The sequence below is a fragment of the Trachurus trachurus genome, assembly GCF_905171665.1.
Source record: "Trachurus trachurus genome assembly, chromosome: 17".
Classification (NCBI taxonomy): domain Eukaryota; kingdom Metazoa; phylum Chordata; class Actinopteri; order Carangiformes; family Carangidae; genus Trachurus; species Trachurus trachurus.
The window spans coordinates 34,483,111-34,510,619 of record NC_139900.1 but is presented as its reverse complement, the minus strand read 5'-3'; the positions used below and the strand labels follow the sequence as shown (position 1 = coordinate 34,510,619).

Below are 27,509 nucleotides of genomic sequence, written 5' to 3'. Positions count from 1 at the left end.
TCATCAAACTCATCAAATACACAACCCAACAACTCAAAAACGCTGTCGTGGACAAGTTGTGACCTGCACATTCACCACACTATGAGATAATAACGGAACGGTACGAGACGGAGCTGTTTTAGAGGTAAATTCATGCAAAACCGCTGATGTGCGTTGCCTTCAGGGGCAGTTTTTCAGCAAGCAGACTCTGTATTTACCCTGTATTTACCTCGAAAACGGCTCCGTTTCGTAACGTTCCATTATTAGCTCATAGCGTGGTGATTGTGCAGGTCACAACTTGTCTACGAAAGCGTTTTGGAGTTTTGGGATTTTGTATTTGATGAGTCTGATGAGAGAAACCAAGAAATTCCATTAGCCTCCATAGCGTAGCCCTGAGCAGCTCACGGCTCTGCTCCACCGTTCTAAAAATAGGTTACACCGACAAATAAAGTTAACGAACCTACTGCTATGACTATAGCGATTATGGCAATGGGCCAATTTGCCAAAATGTTGAACTATCCCTTTAAGTATCTAAACTACATTTTGAAAACTCCGCACATGCAATATGTTGTCGGTCATTTTTTTCAATATGTTTTTCTTGCTCACTGATATTTCAGCCTCTGCTAGTTTGATTTGACTATTAAGCTCATTTTAATCATCTAACTATAGCTTATTTGAAACAAGAGGTGATTCTCTTGTGATATGTGCTGTCTCTTTAAGTCAACTGTCACTTCTACATTGTTCTTCACTTGGCTCTGAGCTGTAGGAATAATAAGGCGCAGACAGACACCCATTCCTTTTGTTTCTTTCAGCGCAGCCTGAAATAAAAGCACTTCTGTTGCAATCAGAAGAAATCACTCTGAAATACAACCTTAACCTGCAGGGAGAAGGAGCAGGATTGGACATAAGAAATGTCCATGAATCTATTGCAGATCGGTCTAATTAACAGCAGCCAGCTAAGGAAGTCACTGTAGCGTAGCCTGAGCATAACAGCTGAACAACAGTTTAAAGGGGCAATCTAAATCTAATTGAACTGATTTTTCTTTGTAAATATAAGTGTGGTATTGACTTATTTAAAACTCCATATATGGAAAAACATATTTCAGAGTGTGCACTCTTGGCAGCAGACATCACATTATGCTAATCTAAGCAATGTGATTTAGCTGCTCATTTAGTAACATTATTAACATAATACTTTACGTAATCTGAGGTGTAGTGTTGTATTTTTGTGAAATGTAACTTATAACATCTTCCCAGTGTACATCATTATTACAGGTACGTCCACCATGCTTCTTATTACCTCTTCAACTCTTCAGTCTCAATGGTTCATTAGCATGCTAATGTTAGCTTTGTTAGCTGTGCGACAGTAAACACCTGTGTATATGGGTTTAGAAACAGTTTTATCTAAGACATAGTTTATTTTAAAGGCCCCATGAAATGAAACATATTTTTTTCCCCATGTTGTTAATTCTAAACTTGTCTGTTGATATTTGCCAGATCCACTTCAAAAGGTTATCATCTGAGCATTTTAAAAATCTGAGTATTATAATGTATAAAAAAAAAAAAGTAAATTTCAAATGTTCCATGACTCATCCTGCACTTAAGGGTGTTCCTAATTTTGCATGCAATTAGAATTGTTTCTAGTATTTTTACCTATAAATCCTGGTGGGCAAGTGAGGAGAGCAGCTACCCACAATGACGTGCATTCAAAGCTATTGGCTACTACTACCAATATCGATGGCACATCCCATTTTTAACGCTAAACAAATAATCATGCTGGACTGAATGGAACCAAGACCAAGACGTTTCGGCAGGCAACAGCAAAAGAAAAAAAGAATAAAAAAAGAAAGTTGTAAAAAAAAAAGCAGCCAGATATAACTACTATATAAATAAAATAAAAATTTCTGAAGTCGAGTTACTATTTTTCAAATAAAAAGGAGTTGAGTTTTGTCACTTTCAGTTTTTTGGAGCTGCTGTCTCAAACAGTTACTGGGATGCACAAGAAGACGGGTCAGAGTGTCAACAGGCCACCGGCCACCAGGCGGCCCATCCGTTTTTAAAATTCATTGAGAATTAACATTTCTATAAAATAATCAATGTCAATCTAAAAGTGTTACACACACATTCTGAAATTCTGAAACGCTTTTTTTTTTTCCAGTTTACAAGTTCGCCTCATTGTGGTTATTACACTCCTCCTGCTGATGGTGGATTTGTGTGTTCTTAAAGCTCAGGAGGGTAGAGCCTCGTGTCATGAAGAGTGTCTCAAATGTCACTTTCTTCTTCATCTTTTTCTACGTGTTAAATTCAGTGGAATCCTCGAGGGATTATCTAACAGCTCACTCCAGAAATGTAACACTGAAAATAAAAATCAATGGAAAACACATCTAATAAAAACAGAACTACAATCACATTGCTACATCGTGTGCGCTCCTCTTTGACACTGACGACCTCAATCAATTCTGTTCCCATCCACAATGGGAACAGAACCACACAGGAGTCCTCATTGTAGTTCAACTATCTCCCCCGCAGTTTAGAAAATGTCCCCTTTAAGAGACACTCAGTGTGACCTAAACAACATTTCACAAAAAAACATTCAAAGGGAAGCACAATCTGAGGTAAAAGCTATGCTCAACTGACCTGACTTCATCTCAAACCTTTACAATTTAAATGTCAGCCGCCTTCAGGACCGACATGGACACATTAGACAGGATGGGCAGTCACCTGTGCTGCTGTTCTGTCACGCTGACAGTTTGTACAGGCTGGATAATAACCTGGTTGAGAAATTAAGCTGAGACTCTCTTGTCTTTTGTCTTCGCTCCTCGTGGCCTCTGTGTCCCACCCTGTGGTTGCAGTGGATGTCGGTGAATAAGAATAACCAGAGAGCAGTCGGGTGTTTACAGACTGTGTTTGAGGCCGACAGCCGAGCAGAGAGGAAACAAAAAGAGTTTCACCGCAGGAGCTGATCTTAGCTCCCGGTGCCGGGCCGAGCGAGACGGCTCCACTGATCCAACAGCGGTGTCAGGTCTACGGGGAGGTGCTGTAGGAGGAGGTGGACGTGCTCCTGCCTGTCTTGCGTTCGTAATTCACAAGTCTCTGTCCAACCAAGTATCTGCAATAGAAACAGAGAAGACAGCTCTTTAGAAAGCAGTTTTTATTGTTATTATTCATTATTTACACAACTCTACAGTGCTTATAGTTCTGTAGGTCTGGCTCGTTCTGTGCTTCACCCTCAGGGCGATTGGCCATTTCTTTGCTTTTTTATACTCCTTGCTTTCTTACATCTCCATCCGACACCAGGATTTTACACATACTACTCAATCAAATCCCCAAAAACTGGATATTTTCTTTCTTTTTATTGCACAGCAACTCAGTAGTTTGTGGTACTCTGTGTTCATGTGTCATTCCCTCTGTGTTGTGCCTGTTAAAGGGTAATCAACTACTACAAAGACACAACAATGGAGAAATTTAAATGATTTCATGTATAATGGAATGGCACATTTTGTCTCCTCATAAAGGAGTTCTTAGGTTTGTGTGAAAAAACAACAACAATATCCAGTGAGACAAGAGAATATGAAACAGCAGACTATTGCCATATCATGAATTATTGCTGTAATATCTAAGCATGGAGTTGACTATGAACAATAGAACAAATCAGTGAAAGACGCCTACTTCAGACATTAGAGAGGACCTTTAGGGGAGGTGGGATGATCTTGACATAATTATGCTCTAAGAATAAATATGTCTTTTTCTCCCAGCCCCAACAATAATTACAGCCACAATGACTGAAAGTTGTTTTTTTGTGAACTCACTGATTCTTCTAGAACTTAAATCCTGTAAAGTGGATCTTTGAGATTTTATCCGTAGGAAAAGTTACTTTCAGCTGATAACTTTGTTATTGTTGTTGTCTGAAAAGGCTGTTTTTGTGACAATGTTTTTATATTTGTTTGTGTTCATATGTGCTTATTAGATAGTGTTAAGATTTCTGTCTTAACACGTCATGTTCTCTGTTCCTGCTGAGGACTACAGATGAAAATGAGCTAGTAGCTAACTCTGGTATGGCTGAGAGCTGTGCACTGCCCCTGTTAAATAAACAAATAAGTGAGAAATTAAATATTTGAGTGTTAAAATGAGTCAAGTGGGTTTTCTGACAGATGAAAACAGTTAACACTAATATACAGTACACAGTAGGTCAGCTAGGGAACAAATATAATGACGCTAATAATGACCGTCAGCATCGTATGCTGTATTAACGGTACCCAGTGGATGTAGGGAAAACTCACTTCTGAAGCATCTCTTTTCTATGACGTCTAAATGGATTTATTGACTATCAATCGGAGTTAATGATATCCTCTGAAAGTGCAGGATACGCTCAGTGTTTTAATGTGTGTGTTAACATTCAACTGAGTTATGACTCTGAGCACAGCTTTGGCTCACATTCAGGTCATGCAGCATCGTTGCCTCTCCTTCAACTGCCCCATGTCCCACTGGGGAGACTCTCTTTCTGCTCCACATCAATGTTTATTACAAACCATTTCCAAATGGCTAAAATGACAAAAAGAGCTAAAGTTGAAGTTGCCGCGTGGCAGCTGTAGATGTAACTCGATTTGTAATGTATTTAACACTCTGTTGCTTATTTTATTCTCAAGAGCTATGAAAGTGAGACATTACCATTGTTTTCTGTATATGCCATCAGTAGCACCCCCCATCCACCTACTGCTGATAATTTACTAGAATGCCAACTGATCTACAGCTTGTACTATCTGTTTAGTACTGTAGTAATTGTCCCAATTTTTCACAATATTATTTGATAATTTGAATGTAAATCATTTGTAAAATCAAGGTTTACTGTCTTTAAATTGAAAAGAAAAGGACAGAATGTAGTGGTGCACTGACTTGTCGTTTTTGATGTGTTCGTATAAGCGTTTGAACTGTCGTATCTGGAAGGACAGGATGGCCAACAGTATGACCACCATCAGCAGGAACGGATAGATCCTCCTCTCCACCAGGGTCTGCATCTCTGGCTGCACACCTGCAGGGAGAGGGAGAGGGAGAGGGAGGGTTGGGGGGGGTGAAGGAAGGAAAGAGAAAACAGAATAATGAGTGGAACAATGACTGTCTGTGCTGCCCTGTCTCTAGGAGCTAACAGACCGGAGTGGAGAGGGACAGAGCAGGAGGATGACGGACAGCTAATAACTTTTATTTAACAGGAAAGTCCAGAATAGAGTTCAGGGAACAGAGTGATTCAAAGACAAAAAAAACAATCATGGGCACTGGTTGAAACCCTGAAATCCTCATCTCCACAGAGGCTGGAAACTCTTAACTGACTTGCTGTTTAAATGCGAGTGTTGTTCTAGTCGGCATCGAAAACAAAGTGAAATTGGTGCCTTGGGTCGGATTTGCATAAAAAGCACTGCTCAGATGAGCCGTGTGCCAACATTAGTATGCTGCGCTGTGGCATGATGACATCCAAGAGTGTCTGTTACCTCCGTCTGAATCTCATCTGCCACAGTCTCTAATTTAATCTGTATGCAAAACAAACTCGTTTCATGTTTAAAAGTAAACCTGAAGCTACAAGTTCTCTTTAATTTGGCAAGTTTACAGTTAGTTATTACTGACAACTATTAATGATGGAAGTCTTCTTTAATTCTCTGATTTGTCTTGAAATGTTATGGAGTTGAATGAGATACATAATTAGCATTAAAAAAAACCTGTATTCCAATAAAAGCATTATTTGTAAGTTTAAGAATTAAGTGTATTTCTGAAAGGAAGCTATGGATAGATTAAAGGACATTTTCAGGCAAATTCAACCTGGAGCTGTAGTTTCCTAATATTAAAAGAAGGAATCTGAAGATTTTTTTTTATGTTTATTCTACCTGTAAACATACTGAGGCTTACACCCCGTCCTGACATGCAGCGATGCGACAGCGACGCGAGCGAGGAAAAGTGATTAGAATGCGTAGCTACTTTTCTACTTCAGCCTGTCCTGACGCCGCGAGTGACATCGCACCGTCCAGTGATGTCGCTCAACCCTGAAATTATCGCTCGCGTTGTCTCTATCTGGACGACATTTCGCGGCGGTGTCCCGCCCCTAAACACTTCTTATTGGTTGATAAGTTCACGCTGCTTCCTGTTGACAAGCAAGTTATCAGAGAGAGGAGAATATGAGGAGGAACAAACACTCAAAGATGTGAAAAACGGCAACCAGGAGATGCCAGGAATCTCAGAATAGCGCCGCAAGTTTGTTTACGTCCCTCGATAATTGGATTGGTTTGGATTCTGAACCAATAGAATATACTCGCGAGTCGCGACAGAATCGTCACGCTGCATCAGGACACCTTCGCGCGAGTTTTCGTTGCCGCTTCGCTTGCTCGCTGTACGTCAGGACGAGGTGTTACTCTTACAGCTACGAACACGTTGATATTCCTTTGTTGATAAAACAAACGGGAACACTTCAGACGACCTGTAAACATCGTTAGCCGTCAACTTGACTCTCACGCGAGACTTTGCATTACAGCTCTGTTTACAAACATGTCTGCTTACTTGAAGTAAACAAACCCCTTAGTGTATGTTGGAATAGCCATGACACTGTCTGTGGGAAAATTGCGGTTTTGAGGGATGTAAACAGCCTAAACATCGTGAGATCGGTCAGCTCCCATTCACTGCTGCCGTGGCGATGCGGGGACAGACAGAGCTACTGCAAAACAGAAAATCTTCAGAATCCTTCTTTTAGACCTAAAATATTAGGAAACTATAACCCCAGGTTGAATTAGCCCGGAATTGTCCTTTAAAAACATGCAGCTTAAATAGTATGTAAGCAAAGTCAAACAAATCCATTGGTTAAATGGTCTATTGTGTCAGTATTAATGCAACTGGTCAATGAATATGAAACATCCTTAATTCTAGATGATAAAAGCTGAGAGGTTTTATTCTTCATTAGGGTTTTCTGTGACCCTCCTCACAGAGAGTGGGTGATGGATGAGAAACTGGAGAAGTGAAGAGGGCAATAGGGGAAAAGGAGGGAGGGGGGGGGCTGAATCTGCCCCCTTTTATCTCCATTACTTTGAAAGCTGGTGCTTGTTAGGGAGCGTTACCAGACACATAACCCCACGTTAAGACTCACCGAGCAGCGGTGTGATGCCTTTAGAGATGGTGTAGGGCACGCAGAGAGACAGCAGCAGCACGCAGATGACCGGCGCCGCCAGCCCCCGCAAGATGAAATAGAGATCGATGTTTCGGATTCCATTAGCATACACCTGCAGGAGGGAGGAGGGAGACGCTGACAGGTTGATTTTACATCATCATTTCACATTCCTGTACCAGCCCGATTCAGTCCTCAATAAAGAACTACCTGCAGCACAACCTGGATCAGCTCTTTGAATATTCTTCTAAATGACAGTTTGGAAGAGGTGAGTTTCAGTACTCGACAGTTACCCTACAAAGCTCAAGGGATGTGTCACTGACCTGCTCGATGACGGTTTTGAGCCACCACTGGGGCCCCATCAGTGTGATGGCAGCGATGATTTTAGCATGGAGCACGCCGAGAGCCCAGTCCTGCCACACAGACGTCACACAGTTAACACCAAAGACACAGTGTCAGGATCAAGTTTCTAAAAGCTGTTTCTATGTCCTTCAACGAGAGACTGAGAGCAAACGGAGAGTTTTGACAGTAGAGGTGAGTTTTGCTGCGCACAAAAACAAATGATGTCAATGTAAGTTTTCACTACTGCTCCAGAATAATAATAAGGTTTGATATCCAGTCCTTCTGATAAGATGAAATACTAAATGAACAGAATGATTTCTCAGATGTAAATAATCAAGAGCCGTGTATGATAAGCACATACCGTATTTTCCGGACTATATGTCGCACCTGAGTATTAGTCGCATCAGTCAAAAAATACGTCATGAAGAGGAAAAAAACATATATAATTCACACCAGACTATAAGTCGCATTTATTTTTCAAACATTTAATTAAAGCAGAAGTGAGTGATATATTTGTGTTAATATAAGTCTTAAATAGTTATATCTTCCGACAGCAATCACTTACATAGAGTGTTTGGTCTGAAACACGGGTCTGTCAGTCCCTCTGCTCTGCTCTGAGCCGAAGAGAAAACATTTATCGTATCCTACAGTTTTTATCCAATGAGGAGAGAGAACGGCATGAAGGGCTGTGTGTGCAGCCAAGGAACGCCGTGAATGTGGCGACGTAGGGACGAGGACTGTTATGGTGCGTTCAAGGAAACTCGTATTTTTCCGACCGTGAAGTGGTACCAGTTCGATCTGGTACGAGTTCACCGGTCAGAAGTTACGAGTGGCCGTTATAGTGACTTTCACCGGTAAAACAGGTCGGAGAAACACGAGTGGGTTGCCTGGAACGCTACAAAGTCGTAAGTTGTGACTTGAAGCTGTAATTTACGATTTCAAAAGCCTGCCTGGAACGCAGCATTAGCGAAAACGACCGGATCGCTTACTTCTGCTTTAATAGCTGGGTCTCATATAATGGCCGGGGCTTTGTTTACACGAAAGGCCGGCACCTATAGCGCGCTGCTGTTATGCATGCGTGCTTCTCTGTGGTGTGTACTATGTGTGTGTGAGGATGCGGAGATGAATCAAGGCGATCGTCCGACGGGGGGCGTCGGCGGCGAATATCGCTACTTTTTTTTTTTTTTAACACGTTAGTTTAGGCGGCAGCTCTTTCTTTCTTAGGAAAGCGCTGCGGGAAACCCTGTGATCAGAAACCCTTTGTGGACTGTCTGTGAAGACAGTTTATATATAAGTCGCTTCTGAATATAGGTCGCATGGCCAGCCTAACTAGAAAAAAAACGCGACTTATAGTCCGGAAAATACGGTACACACTCCATGGTCCTACCTGCCAGGGATAGAAGAGTGGCGTCTGGTCCAGTGGGACTCTGAGAGGAGCGACGACGACCAGCTCAAACAGCAGACCCAGCAGCAGAGGAATCGCGCCGGCTAACAGGACGGCCACCACGACCGTCTTCAGGATCTGTTTCCCACGGCACATCAGAATAAAAACAAACAGTTTGCCATATATGACGGAAGCAGCTTTATTCTCGACACACTGGGAGACTACGGAGACTACGGAGACATGATCTGCGTTACCATGAGCGTCCACTCCTGCACTTTGAGCATGATGACGCTCGGCCCCTGCGGCATCCAGGACAGCAGCACCGTGGCGGCTCGGATGGACAGCCAGCACACGTAGAGCCCGCTGGCCGCCGTGTACAGCTCATGGACCATGGCGCTGCCCATCCAGAAGGACATGAGCCACCGACCCACACACACTGGAGAGGAGGGAGAGGAGGGAGAGGAGGAGAGGAGGGAGAGGAGGAGAGGAGGACGGGAAGAATGAGGCGGGAAGAACGATTAGAGCAGAGCAGCTGCTGCTCGCGGCCACAACTTACCAGGTAATGTGAGGCAGATCAGACTGGCCAGTAGCAGCGTCACACACATGAAGACAACCAACAGAACGATCTACACAACAGAACACACAAAACAATAATCAATCAATCAATCAATCAATCAAAATTTATTTGTATAGCACTTTACAGTAGCCAGACGGTACCCAAAGTGCTTTACATCAAGGCAATAAAATAATACATAAAAATAATACATAAAGAACAATACATAAAAATCCAGGAAAGTGCCACAGTGCTGCAAGAAGACACAAGAAAGTGCTACTAGTGCTGCAAGAAGACACAAGAAAGTGCTACTAGTGCTGCAAGAAGACACAAGAAAGTGCTACTAGTGCTGCAAGAAGACACAAGAAAGTGCTACTAGTGCTGCAGGGTGTTAAAAGCCCTCTAAAGGTGCATACAGTAGAATAAAAACAGGTAAAAAATAAGTACACTTAAGAGCAGGACTTCCCTAGTCAGAGTTAAAAGCTAATCTAAAAAAGTCTTTAGCTTCGATTTAAAAAGGCTGAGGTCAGTAATGGTGCGAATGTCGGGTGGCAGTCTGTTCCACAGCCTGGGAGCTGCAACAGCAAACGAACGATCGTCCCACTGTTTATATCTAGAGCTTGGGACCTCTAACAGAAGCTGGCCGGAAGAACGGAGGGCCCTGCCATGATCGCGGATAGTTAAAATCTCTGACAGGTAGGAGGGAGCCAGGCCGTTGATGGCATAAAAAACAAACAATAAAAGTTTAAAATCAATTCTAAAACAAACAGGAAGCCAGTGGAGAGACGACAGCACAGGGGTAATAGAGCTGTAGGGCAGTGGTCACCTTGAGGGAAAAGTTGACCGGGCGGTGGTACGGCTGGAAACCCACCGGACCGCCCTGCTGCAGAATGGCCTGGTGAGCAGCGTGAAGCCCCTCCCCCAGGCCAGGGATCCGGTTGTTGTTATGGCGACCGGGAGGATTGTTAATTGGCTGGTTGTCCTCGTCGTCATGGTCCCCCAGTAGGTACGAGTGAAGGTCACTGTGGGGCAGTTGCTGTGTCATTACGTCACAATCATTGTAACATGACACTGGGCACAAAGGGACAATTATGATTTGAGGATTTTTCTATTTCTATGAAATGATGACTGTCTTAAAGGGATAGTTCAACATTTTGGCAAATTGGCCCATTGCCATAATCCCTATTAGTCATAGCAGTAGTTTCGTTACATTTAATTGTCGGTGTAAGCTGTTTTTAGAACGGCGGAGCAGAGCCGTGAGCTGCTCAGAGCTACGCTACGGAGGCTCATGGGATTTCTTGGTTTCCCTCATCAAACTCATCAAATACACAATCCAACAACTCCAAAACGCTCTGGTGGACAAGTTGTGACCTGCACATTCACCACGCTATGAGATAATAACGAAACGTAATAGAGTTGTTTTTGAGGCAAATACAGAGACTGCTTGCCGAGAAACTGCCCCAGACGGGAACATGCATGTGCATGAATTTACCTCCGAAGAAGCAGTTTATGGCGCTGTGGAAAAAAACTGCAGCCATCGGCCACTATCGGCGCCAACTCCGTCTCGTAACGTTCCATTATTATCTCATAGCGTGGTGAATGTGCAGCTCACAACTTGTCCACCAGAGCGTTTTGGAGTTGTTGGATTGTGTATTTGATAAGTTTGATGAGAGAAACCAAGAAATCCCATGAGCCTCTGTAGCGTAGCTGTGTGCAGCTTGCAGCTCTGCTCCGCCGTTCTACTCCTAAAACTATAGGGATTATGGCAATAGGCCAATTTGCCAAAATGTTGAACAACCCCTTTAAAAGGCAACTTTATCTATAAAGTTGCCTCCGTGCTCCATGCTATTTTAAATCTAAATTTGCAGCTTGTATATGTATGTGCATGTGTTTGCAGCTTGTATATGTATGTGTTTGCAGCTTGTATGTGTGTGTGTGTGTGCCTCAGGCTTACAGCATGTATCCAGCTGTGAATGTCCAGGCATGGACGAGCCGTTTGAGCCACTGGCGAGTGTGACCCTGCTCCAACAGCGCTGGCAGCACGACCTGAAGCAGCAGCAGCTCTAACGACAATTCGCTAACCGGTGCATCGCTGCAGGGAGAACAAAATAAAAAAACACAGCTTGACACAATTCAGTTTTTACTAAATGTCACCTCAATTCCTATGCAACATGTTTAAACACAATTTAAATGGTAACTTGAGCTGTTGTCATCTGTACCTGTAGAGCATGACGTTGTAAGGAAGGAAGGTTGGGAAGAGCAGTTTGATGATTCTGATAGGAAGCCAGAGCATCAGCAAAACGATGGAACCAAACACCACCTGGAAACACACACATATAACATTTTGGCACACAAGTGTAGAATTCCTGTTCTCTTATAGGACAGCACATGAAGTTACAAGAAGCAGTGCTGTGAACACAACAGGCAGTAGATTACCCTTCAACAATAATCAATAATCATCAGTGCCCCCCCTTCCCCCTTTATTTAGAGTTTTCTAAAGTAAATTTAAGGCCTAGTTTATCCAAGTCAAGTAAAATACATAATCCACTTTCCTCTGCCACGCATTTATGGGACCATGGAAATTTTAAATTTCAACAGTGATATTTCTCTAGAAGCACTTTTCCATTACTCTAAGTCACAAACACACTGTCAAATATATTTACACAAAATAAGTTTAATGGAAAGTAGATCCGGTACATATTGCATTATGTGGATATCCAGAGACTGAATTGGGAAAGTTTTTGGAAAGACAAGTTTATTTCCAATGTCATTTTAAAATATGAAATCATAAATATGAGCATATGAGCAGCACAAATTCAATTTGATCAGCTCAATTGTACTCGGATGGAGACAAAGATGGATATTTTGAAACCTTGGCGAACGCAGAAACTGAACAATCTCTGTGGCTGGATTTCTGGAGGGGGAAACCACAGAGGATTTATCTGCAACGTGGGTGAGCTGACCCTTTAAACAGGAACATGCCCCTGCAGGCTACATGTACTCTAATTAATTTAGACCTTTTGTATTATTTTTGTTGTTTTTCCTTTTCTCAAACTCTCTCTTTGTCTCAGCTAAATCATTTTCACTAAATATGATTATGTTAACTTTTAGTGCACAGAAATCTGAAGGTCAGGCTTGATGAAAAGCAGAAGAGGAGGAACGGCTGACTCACCACAGAGAGAATAAACCTCCGCAGATGTCTGTATATGGGCAGGTGGATCATCTCTTGGACTGGGTTGAAGTCTGGATCATTCAGGTTCCTCAGGAACCATAGCACACCGGGCCGGAGCACCTGCACACAAACACATCCACAGGTAAGACAGTTAAGAGTATGATGAGCAGTTTGTGAGCTCACTGAGCGGCTGTGACTGGCTCAAGTCCTTTACGTTACCTCTCTGAGCAGAAGGATGAAAGAGGCGAAGTAGAAGACGTAGACCATGCCGACCAGCCAGTGGAGGAACATGGTGGTACCGGGAGCCGAGTTGAAGCTCTGCTCTCTGTCTTTTAGTGTTGCATCAAACATCTCCTGCAACGAACAAAGGGACAGGAGCTCTGTCAGTCTGTGTGTTAACTAGTGCCGGGCCATTAACCGCGTTAACGTGCTGCGTTAATGCCAGACCCTTATCGTGCTATAAGATCATTATTATCGCACGTTAATCTATTCACTAAGTTGGGCGAGGTAGTTCAGGAAAGAACTTAGTCCACATGGAGACAGAACCTGTGTAAGATTGCCCAACTTTTTTCGTGTTTAACAAAATAAAAAACAAAACACCAAAGTAAATCTTATTGAATACTATTTTCACGCATTTTTTGAGTGTCTTCGGAAAAATTCATCTATGCCCAGAACTAGTTTTAACACTAATGGAAATAGCTTTCTAAAAATAAACTTTTATGAACTGGTGTGATGATTGTAAATACTGATGTGTTATTTTTCATCAAATCTGTGTGTGCTGCATTCAGTCTGTTTCATTAAACTGGAGTGACGGCGTCAGTTGGCTGCAGAAGAATCTTACCAGCGAGCAAATGTCAAGCCACCAACCACAAATCAGTGGGAACAAGCCAATCTCCATGACAACCAGCAGGGACACCTGTGAGAGAAACAAAAATACCATTTAGTTTCCATTTTCATAATTTGCCTAGTAATCATAATTTGCCTAATTGCTGCTTCAACTGAATGTTGATGGTTTAACAAAAACAAAACAAGACTTTCTGGAAACATCCCAGTCGTGAATGTTTAATTTACCTTGACAACGATGTAGCAGACACCCAGGAGACGCCTCGACCGCTGGAACTTCACTAACGAAGCCAGAGCCTGAAGGAGGAACAGTTAAGGACCGACAAACTGTGAGATCAATACAACCCAGTCTGTCATTTAGCTCATTTAGCCTTCCTAACATTTCAATGCTTGGAGCAAATTTCCTCTTGAGGTTCTTTGTATGACTAGAAGACAACTTACATTTTGATTAAGAATAAAGTGGTGGACCTACTTTGGGTACTGGATTACAGAGAAAAGACACTGCTTATCCTGATACAGCTTCAAACAACACAACCACATCAGGGTGAGGGGTTAGGGACACGAGCTATCAGAAATGTTGTGGGTGATTTGACCACTGCAGAGGATACGTGGCAGACCATGAGAGCCCCGGCCAGAAGAATGTACCCCAGTATGGTGGTGATGAGGCCGTCAAAATGTGAAGCTTTGACCTGCAACAAAATAAAATATCACATAAATTCCAAAACTGCAAGACAAACCCCAGAGCTAGTAACAATCAGACAGTTCAAGTGTTGCCTCGTGCCTTGCTGTGCACTTACGTAGTCTTCAAAGCCCAGTCCAACCACTGAGAAATGTCCGATGTGATATGGACAGAAAGCTAGAGGGAGATATTGAGGTTGGGTCAGAACTGATCGTGTGGTTGATCTGCAGAAAAACATGTCTAAACCTAAACTAAGTAGTCTTCATACAATAATATACAGCAGGGGTGTGTCCCAATCTAAATATGTTGAGAAAGGCACAGATAATGAGATGGAGCTCAGTATTCTTCATATCTGAATGTTCTCGTTATTACTTGGAAAATAAAGGAAAGCCCATTTTTATTTTCTACACTTCCTCACTGCAGCATCTCTGTTTGATGAGTTTGCCTCCGTCTGGCGGCATGTCTCGTCTATTAATGTCTCACTCTGGTGGAGGCGGCATTAATTAACAGTTAATTAATAGCAGTGTGTGTCTGGCAAGAGGATTTTGATTGTAAATTATATTAGAATAAAGGTTAGAAGTGCAAAGTCTGTAGTTTTAACAATGAGAGAAAAAAACTGATGAAAAGCACAGTATGAGAAGGTAGAAAATCTATATCATTTTGGGGTTTAATAGGTAAAGATACAGATAATGACATCTCTGTGCAACACTAATATACTGAAAGCTCAACAATTTCTCACTACACAGCAGGTTGGACTTACCAAAGACCAGGATGAAGAGTGTGTTGAGAGACACAACCCAGAAGACATGCTCCTAGAGAGGACACACACACACAGTTTCACTAATTTCAGTCATTACATTGAGGTAGTTAAAGAGAAATGCTGGTATATTTCAATGTGTCTAATCAATGTGACCCGTGTGATTATGTGGCTCACTTTTTTTTTTTTTTTTTTAATTTCTTTTTATTAAGGTTCAATCAGGGCACATATTGTTCTTTACATATGGTTTCCACAGAACCATGCATTTTCTGTAGCACAGGCTACTAAACAGTTATGAATAAACATAACAAAGCAAGTAACAGCTTACAAACATACAAACAAACACATAAATACACCACCATCCATGTTGTGTCACTCAGTGAGGGATATTAAAGCTCAGTCCAGAGGGATCCACAGCATCAAAAACTGGTTGCCATACCTTTGTAAAGCCCTCCAAGTTATCATGAAGGCTATAAGTCAATTTTTCCAAAGGGATTATACTCATTACCTCTTTGTACCAATCATCCAATGTAGGAGTGTCTTTGTAAATCCAAAACTTAAGAATAGTTTTTCGTGCCATATACAAGAGTATTCCAATGAGTTTTGCGTTGTGGTTGTTCCTTGCGCTCGGGAACTTGGCCGCCAGAACACACTGAAGAGGTGATAAATCCAAGTTATGTCCAATCAAAGTGTCCAGTTCTTTCTTAACCTCATTCCAAAACATTTGTATCTTCGAGCATTTCCAAAACATATGTGCATAGGTACCAATTTCTCTGTCACATTTATTACAGTTAGAAGAGCTGAGACCAAGCCTGCCTCTCATCAGAGGTGTATAGTGGAGTCTGTGTAAAATTTTAAATTGTCTCTCTCTGTCATTATTACAGCTCAGAATGGTTAATGTGTTTTTTATGATTGTTGTCCAAGTATCCTCTCCTATCTGACATTCTAAATCAATTTGCCACTGCCTTCGTATGTGGTCAGTGGAATAGTTTGAGTTTACATCAAAGGCTTCATACATGCATGAAATAAATCGTTTTGGTAGAGGTTGAACAAGTAGGTTTTCCAAGAAAGATGAGCTAGAGGTTTGCATATTCCTAGTTACGTAATGACGGATTTGTAGGAATCGAAAGAAATGGGATTGTTGCAGAGAATATTTACTCTTCAAACTCTCAAATGACTCCATTGTTCCTCCTGTAAATAATTTGGCAAGCTGGTCTAGCCCTTTTTCCTGCCATACCTTAAATACTGGGTCCTGACATGAGGGTAAAAAATCTGGATTTCTCCATATAGGAGCCAGAGGTGAAAAGTTGTTTTTAAGTTTGAAATGGACCTTGATTTTGCTCCATGTATTCAATGTATTCAAAACAATGAAATTATCATGAACCTCCTGCTTTGCCTTTTTATGATTCACAAAGGGGCAGTCCTTCAACGTCAACATACCACAGTTTCTACATTCAATATCAATCCACGTATTAGTTACATCTGGGTTTACCCATTCATATATATACCTCATTTGCGATGCCCAATAATAAAAGCATATGTTTGGGACCCCCAGACCACCATTCTTTTTATTTCTCTGCAGCCTGCCTATTTTCATTCTGACCCTTTTGCCCTGCCATAGGAACTGTGTAAATAATTTATTTAAATTGCTAAAAAAGCTATTAGGAATTGTATTTGGCAGCATTTGTAGTGGGTACAACAACCTAGGCAAAATATTCATTTTAAGCACACTTACCCTGCCCAACCAGGACACAGGTAAAGTCCCCCATCTGTGCAAGTCTTCCCTGATGCGCATTGTAACTGGGGTAAGATTAAGCTTGATCAATTTTCTAAGGGAGGGACCGATTTTAATTCCAAGATAAGTTATCTCCTTAGGTGACCAGTGGAAAGGAAAGCCACTAGGTGGGGCAGAGCCTGCCAGGGCTCCCACGGGCATGGCTTCAGTTTTAGTTAAATTCACTTTAAAGCCTGATATATGTCCAAACTGTTGCAGACAATCAAGTAGGCTCGGAATTGAAGTGTCAATGTCGACCAGATACAAAAGTACATCGTCTGCATACAGAGAAATTTTATGTGTTTTACCATTAATCAAGAAGCCTTTAATAGCTGGTGTAGACCTTATTAGCTCAGCCAAAGGTTCAATGGCAAGAGCAAACATTAAGGGACTCAGCGGGCAACCCTGTGGTGTCCCACGTCCCAGCGGAAAAGGACTCGAACAATAGGAATTGGTAGTTACAGTTGCTTTGTGTGACCGATATAGTAGTTTTACCCAATCAATGTATCCTGTCCCCAATTTAAATTTTTCCATTGCATAAAAAAGATACGGCCACTCAATCCGATCGAAAGCCTTTAACGAGTCCAATGAAACTATCAGGCCCTGCATTTCTTCATCACTGGCCATCTGAATTATGTTTAAAAGCCTTCTTATGTTATTAGAGGAGGACCTCCCCTTTATGAAACCTGTCTGGTCCGGTCTAACCAAAGTCTGCATTAGTGGCTCAAGTCTCAAAGTCAATACCTTAGCTAAAATTTTTGCGTCCACGTTTATAAGTGATATAGGCCTATATGACGCCGGATCTTCGGGATCTTTGTCTTTTTTCAAGATTAGGCAAATATTGGCTAATGACATAGTTTCAGGCAGATGATGAGCTATGTTTAAGCTATAGTTAAAGGTCTTAGCGAGGTATGGCGTGAGTTTATCTTTATAGGCCTTAAACCACTCCACCGGTAACCCATCGGGGCCTGGGGACTTGCCGCTACGCATCAAAGATATTGCTTGTAATATTTCAGCCTCCTGGATGGGTTTTCCCAAGTATCTTTGCTGTTCCTCTGTCAGAGTTGGTAGATTAATTTTAGAAAATAACTTATCAAGTTCCTCTTTAGTGCAGTTATTGTCAGATGTATATAATGTTTTATAAAATGATACAAAGACAGAATTGATGTCTTTTTTATCAAAATGTTTTTTCCCCCTTGTGTCTCTAATTCCTCCTATTGTGTTATGATTTTGTCTCTGATTGAGTAAGCGTGCCAGATATTTACTAGGTTTGTTCCCATATTCATACAGTCGTTGCCTTTGATAGAACAATGATCTGGAAGCTTTTTCATTCAAGACTGAATTTAGCGCTGCTCTAACAGTCTGTACTTTAATAAGATTTGTTCTAGTTGGACTGGACTTGTGAGCGGATTCTGCTGTTTTTAATTCCGCTTCTAGTTCCCTTTGCTTAAGCGATAACACTTTTTTACGCCGTGCCATGTATGAAATGGCGATTCCTCTGACATAAGCTTTTGCAGCTTCCCATAAAAATTCTGGATTTGTATCCCCATTATCATTTTTATCAAAAAATAATGCCATCTCCTCCTTCATCTTTTTCTTAAAATCTTTGTCATTGAGAAGGTATGAAGGGAATCGCCATCTCCGCGGGCCCTCTATATCGCACCTCATAGCCATTTCTAAATAGACTGGGGCGTGGTCACTAATATGAATAGAACCTATATTACATGAGGTCGCCTGTCCTGTAATATGTGGTGGTATGAAGAAATGGTCAATTCGAGAATAGGATTTGTGTGGATTAGAGTAAAATGTAAAGTCCCTTGCTGTTGGGTTAAGAACTCTCCAGATATCAATCAGATTTATGTCATCTAGCATTTTGGCTAAGGAAGTGTCTGAGCTCTTATTTCTATATCTTTCTGCTCGGGATCTGTCCTTGCTATCATCCTGACAGCAATTACAGTCACCACCCAACAATGTAATAGGACATCTAAATTCCTCCAGTTCTGTTGCTACCTTGGTCCAAAATGAAGGAGGAGGTGGGTTAGGGGCATATATGTTCATCATTGTAATATGCATGCCATAAATTGTACCATGGACAAGGACGTATCTGCCCTCAGGATCTTGCTTACATGAACTAAGCACAAATGGAATGGCCTTGTGAATCAGAATCGCAACTCCTCTGCTATTGGAGGAGAATGATGAATAATAAACCTGGCCAACCCAATCTCGTTTTAGTTTAATGTGCTCTTTATCTATTAAATGGGTTTCCTGTAAAAAAGCTATCTGCACCTTGTCCTTTTTTAAGAAGCTTAATAGTTTTTTCCGCTTAATTGGGTGGTGGATCCCTTTTACATTATATGTACAAAACTTAACATTGTTTGGATCTGACATTTACCATTGCCTTATTCTGTCACTAATAAGCACTGTCCCTCTGGTATCACTCCAAGTATATGAATCCTCTGACCTTGTTCTACCTGGCTCAAACAGACATCTCTCTCTGGTGGTGAAAAAAAAACAACACTGAACACTAACAGCAGGATTAGTAACAAAGAGAACTGAACACTCCTGCTGTGAACTTAACATCACTATGGGGTGCATGTGAAGCTTCCTTATCACTAACCTAACTTTCCTCCTTCTAAGCACTTGGCAGATCACTGGTAGGATGAGATAGAGCTCTCCAGATCTATGCTATAGTCTCCCTGGGATAGCAAAATGTCGCTACTTTATGTAAACAACAATAATAAAAAAAAAGAAAAAGAGAAAAAGAAAGAAAAAGGGAGGGAGTTCTTAAAGCACATACTGGTTATTCATCCTCAATTAAATAGGCTATAATAAAATTGTTACAGTGTAAGATATATGGTGATATATAACAGTACACGTAACTGGTTTATCACTGTTTCAAAATAAAACTGAAATAAATATGATCACAGCTCTCAGCTGGATATGATACAGTTTATAAACCTGAATGTTGTGTCCATTAACCTCTCTTGTTTAGTATTCATCTCTTTTCTTTTTGCATCTCCTCAACATACCTCTGTGCCTCATCCACAGATTTGAGAAGTTGTATCTTATTGGCATACGCGACGCGTAGCGTAGCTGGGAACAGCATCCGATATTCCACCCCGAGTGCTTGGAGAGATTTTTTCACCTCCGTGAACTCGCGTCTTCTCTTCTCCACCGCCGGGGAAAAATCTTCAAAGAAATGGATGCGGCTCCCGGAGACGGTGATCTCGCCCATGTTTCGTGCCTTTTGCATTATCTTCTGTTTGTCCGCGAAGTTGTGGAGACGGATGTATATGGTTCTAGCTCTGGTAGAATCCATGCGTCGCTGAGCAGGTGTCCGGTGCATTCTGTCGATCTTGATCCGGTCGTTTTTCACCGTGAGATTCAGGATTTTTGGCAGCCACGTCTCGAAGAAGTCCCTGGGGTTATCACCTTCCGTGCGCTCTGGTAGATTAATAATCTTTATATTGTTACGTCTTGACCTGTTTTCTTGGTCTTCCAACCTGTTGATGGCGTCGTTCAGCCGAGCGTCGCTCTGGTCAATGTGGGTTTGGAGCTGCGACACAGTGTCTTCCAGGTCAGAAATTCTGTCCTCGGCGTTTACTACCCTTTGCTCCACCACTTTGACTTTTTCGCACACTGAGTTCACCGACTTAAGTATTTGGTCGAGTTTTGTGTCTAGACAGGAGTTGAGCTTTGCAAACACCCCCTCACTTATCTTGGCTACCAGGGCATCTGTGTCGTCTTCCGCCATGTTAGCTGCTACGGCTACACTAGCCGCCGTTGGTTGAGTCCGAGTTTTCCGGGTGCTGGATCTCAAAATCCTTGGTGTTGTTGTCCAGAAGTCACGCAATGACATTCCCTCTTCGATTGTGTGCTTTTTGGTCACCTTCACTATCCCAAAATGTTTAATTTTAGGTTTGTTCTGGAGAGCTCCGCTCTTGCGCTCCTACTCTCTCCGCATCACTAGCCGCACTCTCCGTGGCTCACTTTTAACTTGGCACCTCTGTTGTACGCATTTGTGGGAGGAAGGATTTGCATAAAACAACTTTTTTCACAACCTAATTACTATTTTCACTGTAAGGAGAGCTGGTTGTTTGGTACATGTGGTTTTGACATTTTCCTCAACTTCAAATTAATTTATTTTGGCTTATTTACATAGTTGTGTTCACTTCCATCCATTGACACATGTCCACGCTGTATAGATGTGTAGATGTGTAGGTGTACAGGTCTGTCATTCGTCCCACTCTAAAGCAGGTATGAGGAAGCTGTGAGAACTCCTGTAGCTTTTCATTCAGCTTACTCTTCATCATTACAGCACAGAGAAGTACTCAAACCAGTCTGTCTGATACCAACATCCATGTCCTGGTCAAAAGTCCCTATGATGTTTGAGTGTGTGACCTTTATGTACTGCACTGCTGCCACATGATCAGCTGACTGGATAATTGGCTTTATGCACAGCTCAGACACAACTGGATTAATCAGTTTGTCCAATAATGTAAAACAGGAAATAAAGGAGCTGGCTCAAGATCAGGAAGTAGTGGAGCTGTGCATAAAGCCTATTGCATGAATAAGCACAGTTGTTCCTCATTAAGTGCTTGTTAGCCACATTGGGTAGAAAGATTGTCACTTACCAAGAAGACTAGGGATCCATCCAGACCCAACATCTGATAGATGAAGAGAACAGTGTCAATTACATCTTATAATACTTATATTACTTGTAACAGAGACTTTTAGCCCAAATGTATCTGCCTACCAGCGGTCACCTTCCTTAGACTCAATGTCCTAGCTACATCACACACATTTATAGGGCAGGAAACAGATACAAAACAGATTCCCACCCTTTCCCAGGTCAGCTCCTCTGCTGCACGGTCCCACTCCAGAGCGTTCCAGTTCAAGTCTTCTGAAAAAGGAGAATTGGAGAGTGTAAGAACTCCTATATTCCTCTGCAGTTCCAGTACTGTTTGGGTTGCTTTCTCTCGCAAAGGTTAAGGTTAATGCACTCGAGTATAGAAAAATGAAAATGGCTAGTTTTTTAAAAAGCTGTACAAGCACTAAATCTTTAAAGTGGCAATCTTGGAGATTTTAATTTGAATAAGTGTCTTACACACACACCACTAACTTTGTGTTAGAATTATCTTCCTTGTGACTTTTTCGCGAGTGAGTCACACCAGACAGGCGGTTCATAAAATGGCAAAATGCAAGGACTTGTATATAATTTCATCAGCGGGTCATAGGCTCACTGTGCCGCCTCATTTGGTGATAAAAGGTGACTTAAAAGACACTTATCTAAATGAAAATCAAGATTGCCACTTTAGGAAGGATGTATAAAGAGCCTGAGAACTACTATTTTAAAGTGGAGCAAAGTTCTGAGTTTTTATGCTCACGCTGACCTTGTCCTCCATTATTGGCATCGGCGGCTCCCTCCTCCCTGCCTTCCTCGTCCTCCTCCTCGTCCTCTTCTTCGTCGTCCTCTCCATCATCGTCTTCATCGTCGTCGAGTTCGGCCTCGTCTCCCTGGTTGCCGGCTTCTTGTGGGTTGGCGGGCGCCAGGCCGGGCTCGGCGGGGTCTGCAGGCTGCTGGGCGGCGGCGGCGGCGGCGGCGTCCGCAGCGGCCTGTTCGTTGGCGGCAGCGTTACCACCTGGAACCTGCGGAGTCATAATGAAGGACTTTACGTTTCCTCCTCCCCTACAGCAACTGGTGACATGAGGTAATATCCCAGCTCTTTATTTGCTCATAAACCATACTCGGTTTTGGATTTGGCAGTTAACATGGACAGGCTTGACAGACACGGACAAATGTGATTACCAGTTGGGCAAACACATTCTCTATCATAAAAATTCACAGTCCTGAATTTCTTTTCAGATTGAAATGTTGGCCGGAGCACACAGGCAAAAACAAAACTGGCAACGAGCAAAGAGCAGAGGCAGTTAAACTTCCTATAATTATTTTTCGCTAAATCAGAAAAGCGGATTATAATCAAACTTCATGTGATAATAGTCTCCTTTTAAATATACCAGCGCACTCATTAATCAAACTAAAATGTAACGCCTTATGTAAACTTAAATTATAGACTCCATTAGCTTATCTTTTACAGATAGGAACCTGTCAATATGCCAAATGTGGCAGAGTGCAACGGGTGGTAGAATAAATGCGGGATCTAATAAAGTACCTGTGCTGTTCTATGTGCAGCTAAAAACAAAACAAAAAGGAAGCTAATGTCTGTTTACGAAAACTGAGCCCACCTCATTAGCTGGTGCAGGGCCTGGGGGCTGGTTGGGAACCAAAGGGGGTGGGTTCTGCTCTAACCACTGGGGGGCACCACCATGGACGATCTGCTCTCTCAGCCACACCAGGCTGATGAAGGCGCACAGTGTGCAAGTGACCACGAAACAACCCTGGAGACAGTCTGCAAGTAGGTTTTGTCTGAAAGAACAGAAGACACAACACAAACACAATCATTTCTAACACAACTCCCAATACAAAGAACTAACCAAAGGGAAAGATGACAGATGGAAGGGAGGTGCTAATATCAATAAACAGAGTATAATCTTAAATGAATTATTTAGCCAATTCCAGTTAGATGTAAGACACAGAAAACAGAGAGACCTAGGATATGTAGGAGCAGTGAGAGAGACAGAGCAAACTTACGTTGACAGCATATCTAATGGCAGGGTAAGGAGAGAGCTCACGGAGCCGGTAAATAAACACTTGTAGATACGACCTGTTAGCAAAGCAACATAGAAAATGGTTATGTCAATAACAAAAAATGATGCTTCAAATTCCCAACTCTTACGTGAATGTTACTGGATGTCATGCTGTATTAAATCATTTATTTACAGCATAAGCGAATACATTATCATAGTACCTGAGATAGCAGAGCCTGGCAGCAAAAACAAATTCAGTTGCTAGTTTATTTAAAAGTTAATCTTCTGACTGGAAAACCAGCAGGTCGACTCAAATATTCTCTTTCGAGTTGAATTACTAATTGTTGAAACGCTGCTTCCATTTACTGTCAAAAACAATATTTTGTGCCTGTAAGCAAATGAAAGCTTAGTTCCACTTCAGTAAAAGCAGTCATTTGTGGCTTAAAACATGCAATTTGTTGGTGCACACTATGCTGAATTTACTAGGGATACCAAGTTCGAGGATTTCAGTTCTTTTAAAAATGTAAAATACTGCTGATCATTTCTTTTCTCTATAACTTTGCCCACACTCTGTTGGGGATTATGTAATGAGCACACAGAGGTAACAAAAGGATAGCTACTGATCAAATCTCCTTTTGTTTAATCTATATTACAATGAAATGATGGGACTTACATGCTGTGAGAGGCACCACACCTAGCCAGGCAAAGGCCACTAGTGTGTAGTGGAACCAGTATCTGATGGCCGTTCCAATACTGGTGACCAGGCCTGCAAAGATATCCTGAACAGGCAAGCGAGAGGGCATGTCTGGAGAGTAGACTGAAGAGAAGACAGAGTGAGGATCATAAGATACTTATCTTACAGGAGTGTATAACTAATTAAAGCTTAATGTTATTAGACTGAGAAAAAAAACTTACTTGGTGTAAATGCAAACCTGTGTTTGCATAATTCACAGTATTCTTTCCTGCTGTGTTTCAACCACTGCAATAGGCTGTGAAAACAAATCAGATAACTTAATGTTTTCATATACCACAGTATCACACACAATCACACGCCTTCAAAAATCCAAAAGATATTCTCAATTTCAGTTTGTACATTGTTTGTCATCTTAAAATTAAGGGATAGTTCAACATGTTTGGCAAATTGGCCCATTGCCATAATCCCTATTGTTTTAGGACTAGGAGTCGGTTCATTACCTTTAATTGTCGGTGCAAGCTATTTTTAGAACGGCGGAGCAGAGCCGTGAGCTGCTCAGAGCTACGCTACGGAGGCTAATGGGATTTCTTGGTTTCCCTCTCATCAAATACACAATCCAACAACTCCAAAACGCTCTGGTAGACAAGTTATGACCTCGAAAACAACTCAGTCTCGTATTGTTCCATTATTATCTCATAGCGTGGTGAATGTGCAGGTCACAACTTGTCTGTGAGAGCGTTGTGGAGTTGTTGGATTGTGTATTTGATGAGTTTGATGAGGGAAACCAAGAAATCCAAACTTCTGCTGAGAATGTTTTAAGTGTTGCAACACATGTCAGCAAGCAAACTAATCGATGAGGTAGACAGATACCAGTCTTACTAAAAATATAAAGCTAAAACATTGATGGGAAAGGCCTGACAAGGTAATGGAAGCACACATGATCTGAACAACTTAGCCACTGAACGCACCATTCCTGATGGATGAACTTGATGCTGCCGGTGCAGACACATGGGTGGTACAGCGGCTTGTCCTGGGTCCCCTCCGACCGACAGACCCTGCAGATGTCCGCTGCACAGAAGGAACACAATAACATCACTTAGAAAAGCATGTCTTCATGATGCATACCAGTCTGCACTCAAATGCCTGTGAACTGCCATTTTCATCTTAAGTCTGAACTTTGGTTTGACTTGGCCCTTGTCCTCAAGTGTTGCTGTTGGGCAAACTTCAATTCTTTTGTTCCACAGTTATTGAGGCTACAGTGCTCAAAACAACACTCAAAGCTTTAGAAATGTTTCTTATTTTAACCTTGTCCTCGCTGCAATTTAATCTGAGAAGTCTGTTGAGAGTTCCTCTAGCTTCATGACTTGTTGTGGGACCTTATGTACACGTGTTTGGTTCCAACTAGGTCAGTGTTCAACAGAAGGAACCGAAACAAGTTCTGGACACTCCCAGTGGTGTTTCAAGGAAGGACAAAAAAGGAGGCACACCAAAGTGTCTGAATACATTTGTGAATAAAACATTTAGCCTAATGTTTTAATTTCTAATTTGCACAGTCCTTATGTGGTAAATCAATTGTTTGTTTGTTTTATACATTCGAATGTATGAAAAAAGTAAAGGGGTTAAAATGCTGCCTCTGTAAAGGCATAGTATTCCCTTTATCCTAGCTTCTCATGACACAGCGGACATATCAACTCCTTTCAAAATATTAACACGCAGAGATTTGTGTGTGGAGAGAGAGCACACACAGGTCGTGTTCTGCCTGTATGACAAACTATAATCTTGGATTACCTGGCACAGAATGACCAAAATAACTATTACTGGCCCGGGATATGAAGGCACAACACCAGTTGGGATACCGACATTACTTATTGACGACTTTTATATATATATATAAACATTCAGTCATGATCGAAATATACAAAAGAATAGCACTATTTGTGAAACCTGACCACTCTGCTCATGGCCAGTCTCTCTCTAAGCTGCAGTATGAACAGGCTCAGGGAAACTGCAGCAGTCTAACGTTACACTGACGCCGCATGCAGCACGTCCAACATTACTACATTAACACTGGTCCATGATTTATGTCAACAACAGGAGTAGAGCTGACTGAAGATGCTATTCTCAGTAACGATTATAAATCAGTGCACTGTGATAAACCAGTGTTGTCCGGTTGCAGGGCTGACCGGTGTTGCACCGTAGCGTTAGCTTGTTCCCATGCTGGATGTAATGTTATGATAACGGTTGCATTAAACTTATCCAGTGCTAGCTTGTTGGCCAGGTTGCAAATTACTTCAACGTGACATGGGTGTCTTTGTCATTTTTCAGCACCACAAATCACTGCTGGTAGACATAATGTTAGTTTTATGAACGCTTAACAACAGAGACCACATGATGTTTCTTTTTATTTGCAGCCGCTGGTGCTGTAGCTAAAGGACGTGGGCTAATGCTAGTTAGCAGGCTAGCTGACGCTAATTGGCTAACGGTCTCTTTAATTCTACTGAAGCTTGGGCCATAGTTTGAGAACATGTAGAACCGGTCCCCGACAGCGACAGCAGTAGAAAGTGAGTTAAAATTTGACACAAGCATAGTTAGTATAAGCGCTTTTGCCCGTTAACGCAAACAATTAGGGCAATCAGGTTTTAATATTAGCTACCTTCCTCAGCGGTGTCCATCTTGACTGCTGCTACAGCTGCTCCACAGTGACCAGCCCAGGACAGTCACAGCAGTCACAGCAAAACCGCTATCTATTTAAAAGTAAACATTTGCAGCTTGTGTTTAGTTCAAGTTCCGGTTATCTTTGGTGTCACCATTTAGTTCGTAATTTAACAGAGACATTTTCAATTCATAAAACATCAGCGAGCGGCCAGGGCATCGTCAATGCAACATGTGATTGTGCTGCAGTGCTTCCACCACTAGATGGCACCCGCGAGCAACCAGTCAGCTGAACGACTTCATGCCATGTAAATACACTGTATATAAAAAGTTTCATGTTCATTTTGTTAGTCTTACAGCATTGCTGACCCCTTTCTTTCTATGATTTTCTCAAAACTGTATCTAATAAACAAAACTCAACTACTTTCACCAAACCTCTGACTTGTGTTGTGAGCATAGACTGTAAAAATAAGGTTGTGAGACACAAAAAGGCCCCTCATTAACAAAAACATGGTCTGTTACAGTTGCTCAATTTTCTCCTGAAATTACCGTTTTTGGATTTCCTCTCCCTACTTCACTTCACAATATTATAAAAAATATATATATATATACTGTATATATTGTAGGAAAATAATATATATATATCCCCCAAACTTCAACCTTCATCATCTTGAGCACTCTGACCTGTTTGCTGTGAACAGTTGTAAATTGTATACATATTGAGTTCAAGCTGTAATTGTGTTTAACTTTTGCAACCTCAGTTTACCATTATACATCACGGTGCACAGTGTGTTTTACTTGAAAATGTGTTTAGTTTTGCAAAAAAAAAGTGAAGTTAGATCTGGAAACTGTGTCTTACTGCAAAAAACTGTTTATGGCTTCATAGAACAAGTG

The 27,509-nt window shown here is 41.7% G+C and overlaps 1 protein-coding gene across 2 annotated transcripts; it reads right to left on the bottom strand.

Moving 5' to 3' along the window:
- Positions 1–429: 429 nt before the first annotated feature.
- On the bottom strand, positions 430–26,859 carry LOC311000683 (E3 ubiquitin-protein ligase MARCHF6-like). 2 transcript variants are annotated; one of them, XM_083991442.1, is made up of 26 exons: positions 26,617–26,859; positions 24,932–25,031; positions 24,185–24,258; positions 23,943–24,086; positions 23,274–23,346; positions 22,868–23,048; positions 22,015–22,270; positions 21,463–21,524; positions 21,256–21,288; positions 14,851–14,902; positions 14,209–14,267; positions 14,020–14,100; positions 13,640–13,708; positions 13,410–13,484; positions 12,788–12,922; positions 12,569–12,688; positions 11,616–11,716; positions 11,351–11,488; positions 10,223–10,418; positions 9,400–9,469; positions 9,098–9,279; positions 8,847–8,981; positions 7,441–7,530; positions 7,100–7,232; positions 4,873–5,008; positions 430–3,088 (listed from the first exon to the last, which is right to left on the bottom strand). In XM_083991442.1, the coding sequence occupies exons 1-26, from the start codon at positions 26,633–26,635 to the stop codon at positions 3,004–3,006; spliced, it is 2,799 nt and encodes a 932-aa protein (XP_083847568.1). In that variant the 5' UTR covers positions 26,636–26,859; the 3' UTR covers positions 430–3,003. The 2 variants fall into 2 exon arrangements, with proteins under 2 accessions (XP_083847568.1, XP_083847569.1); XM_083991443.1 differs by having other exon boundaries at positions 21,463–21,521.
- Between the last annotated feature and the right edge of the window lie 650 nt (positions 26,860–27,509).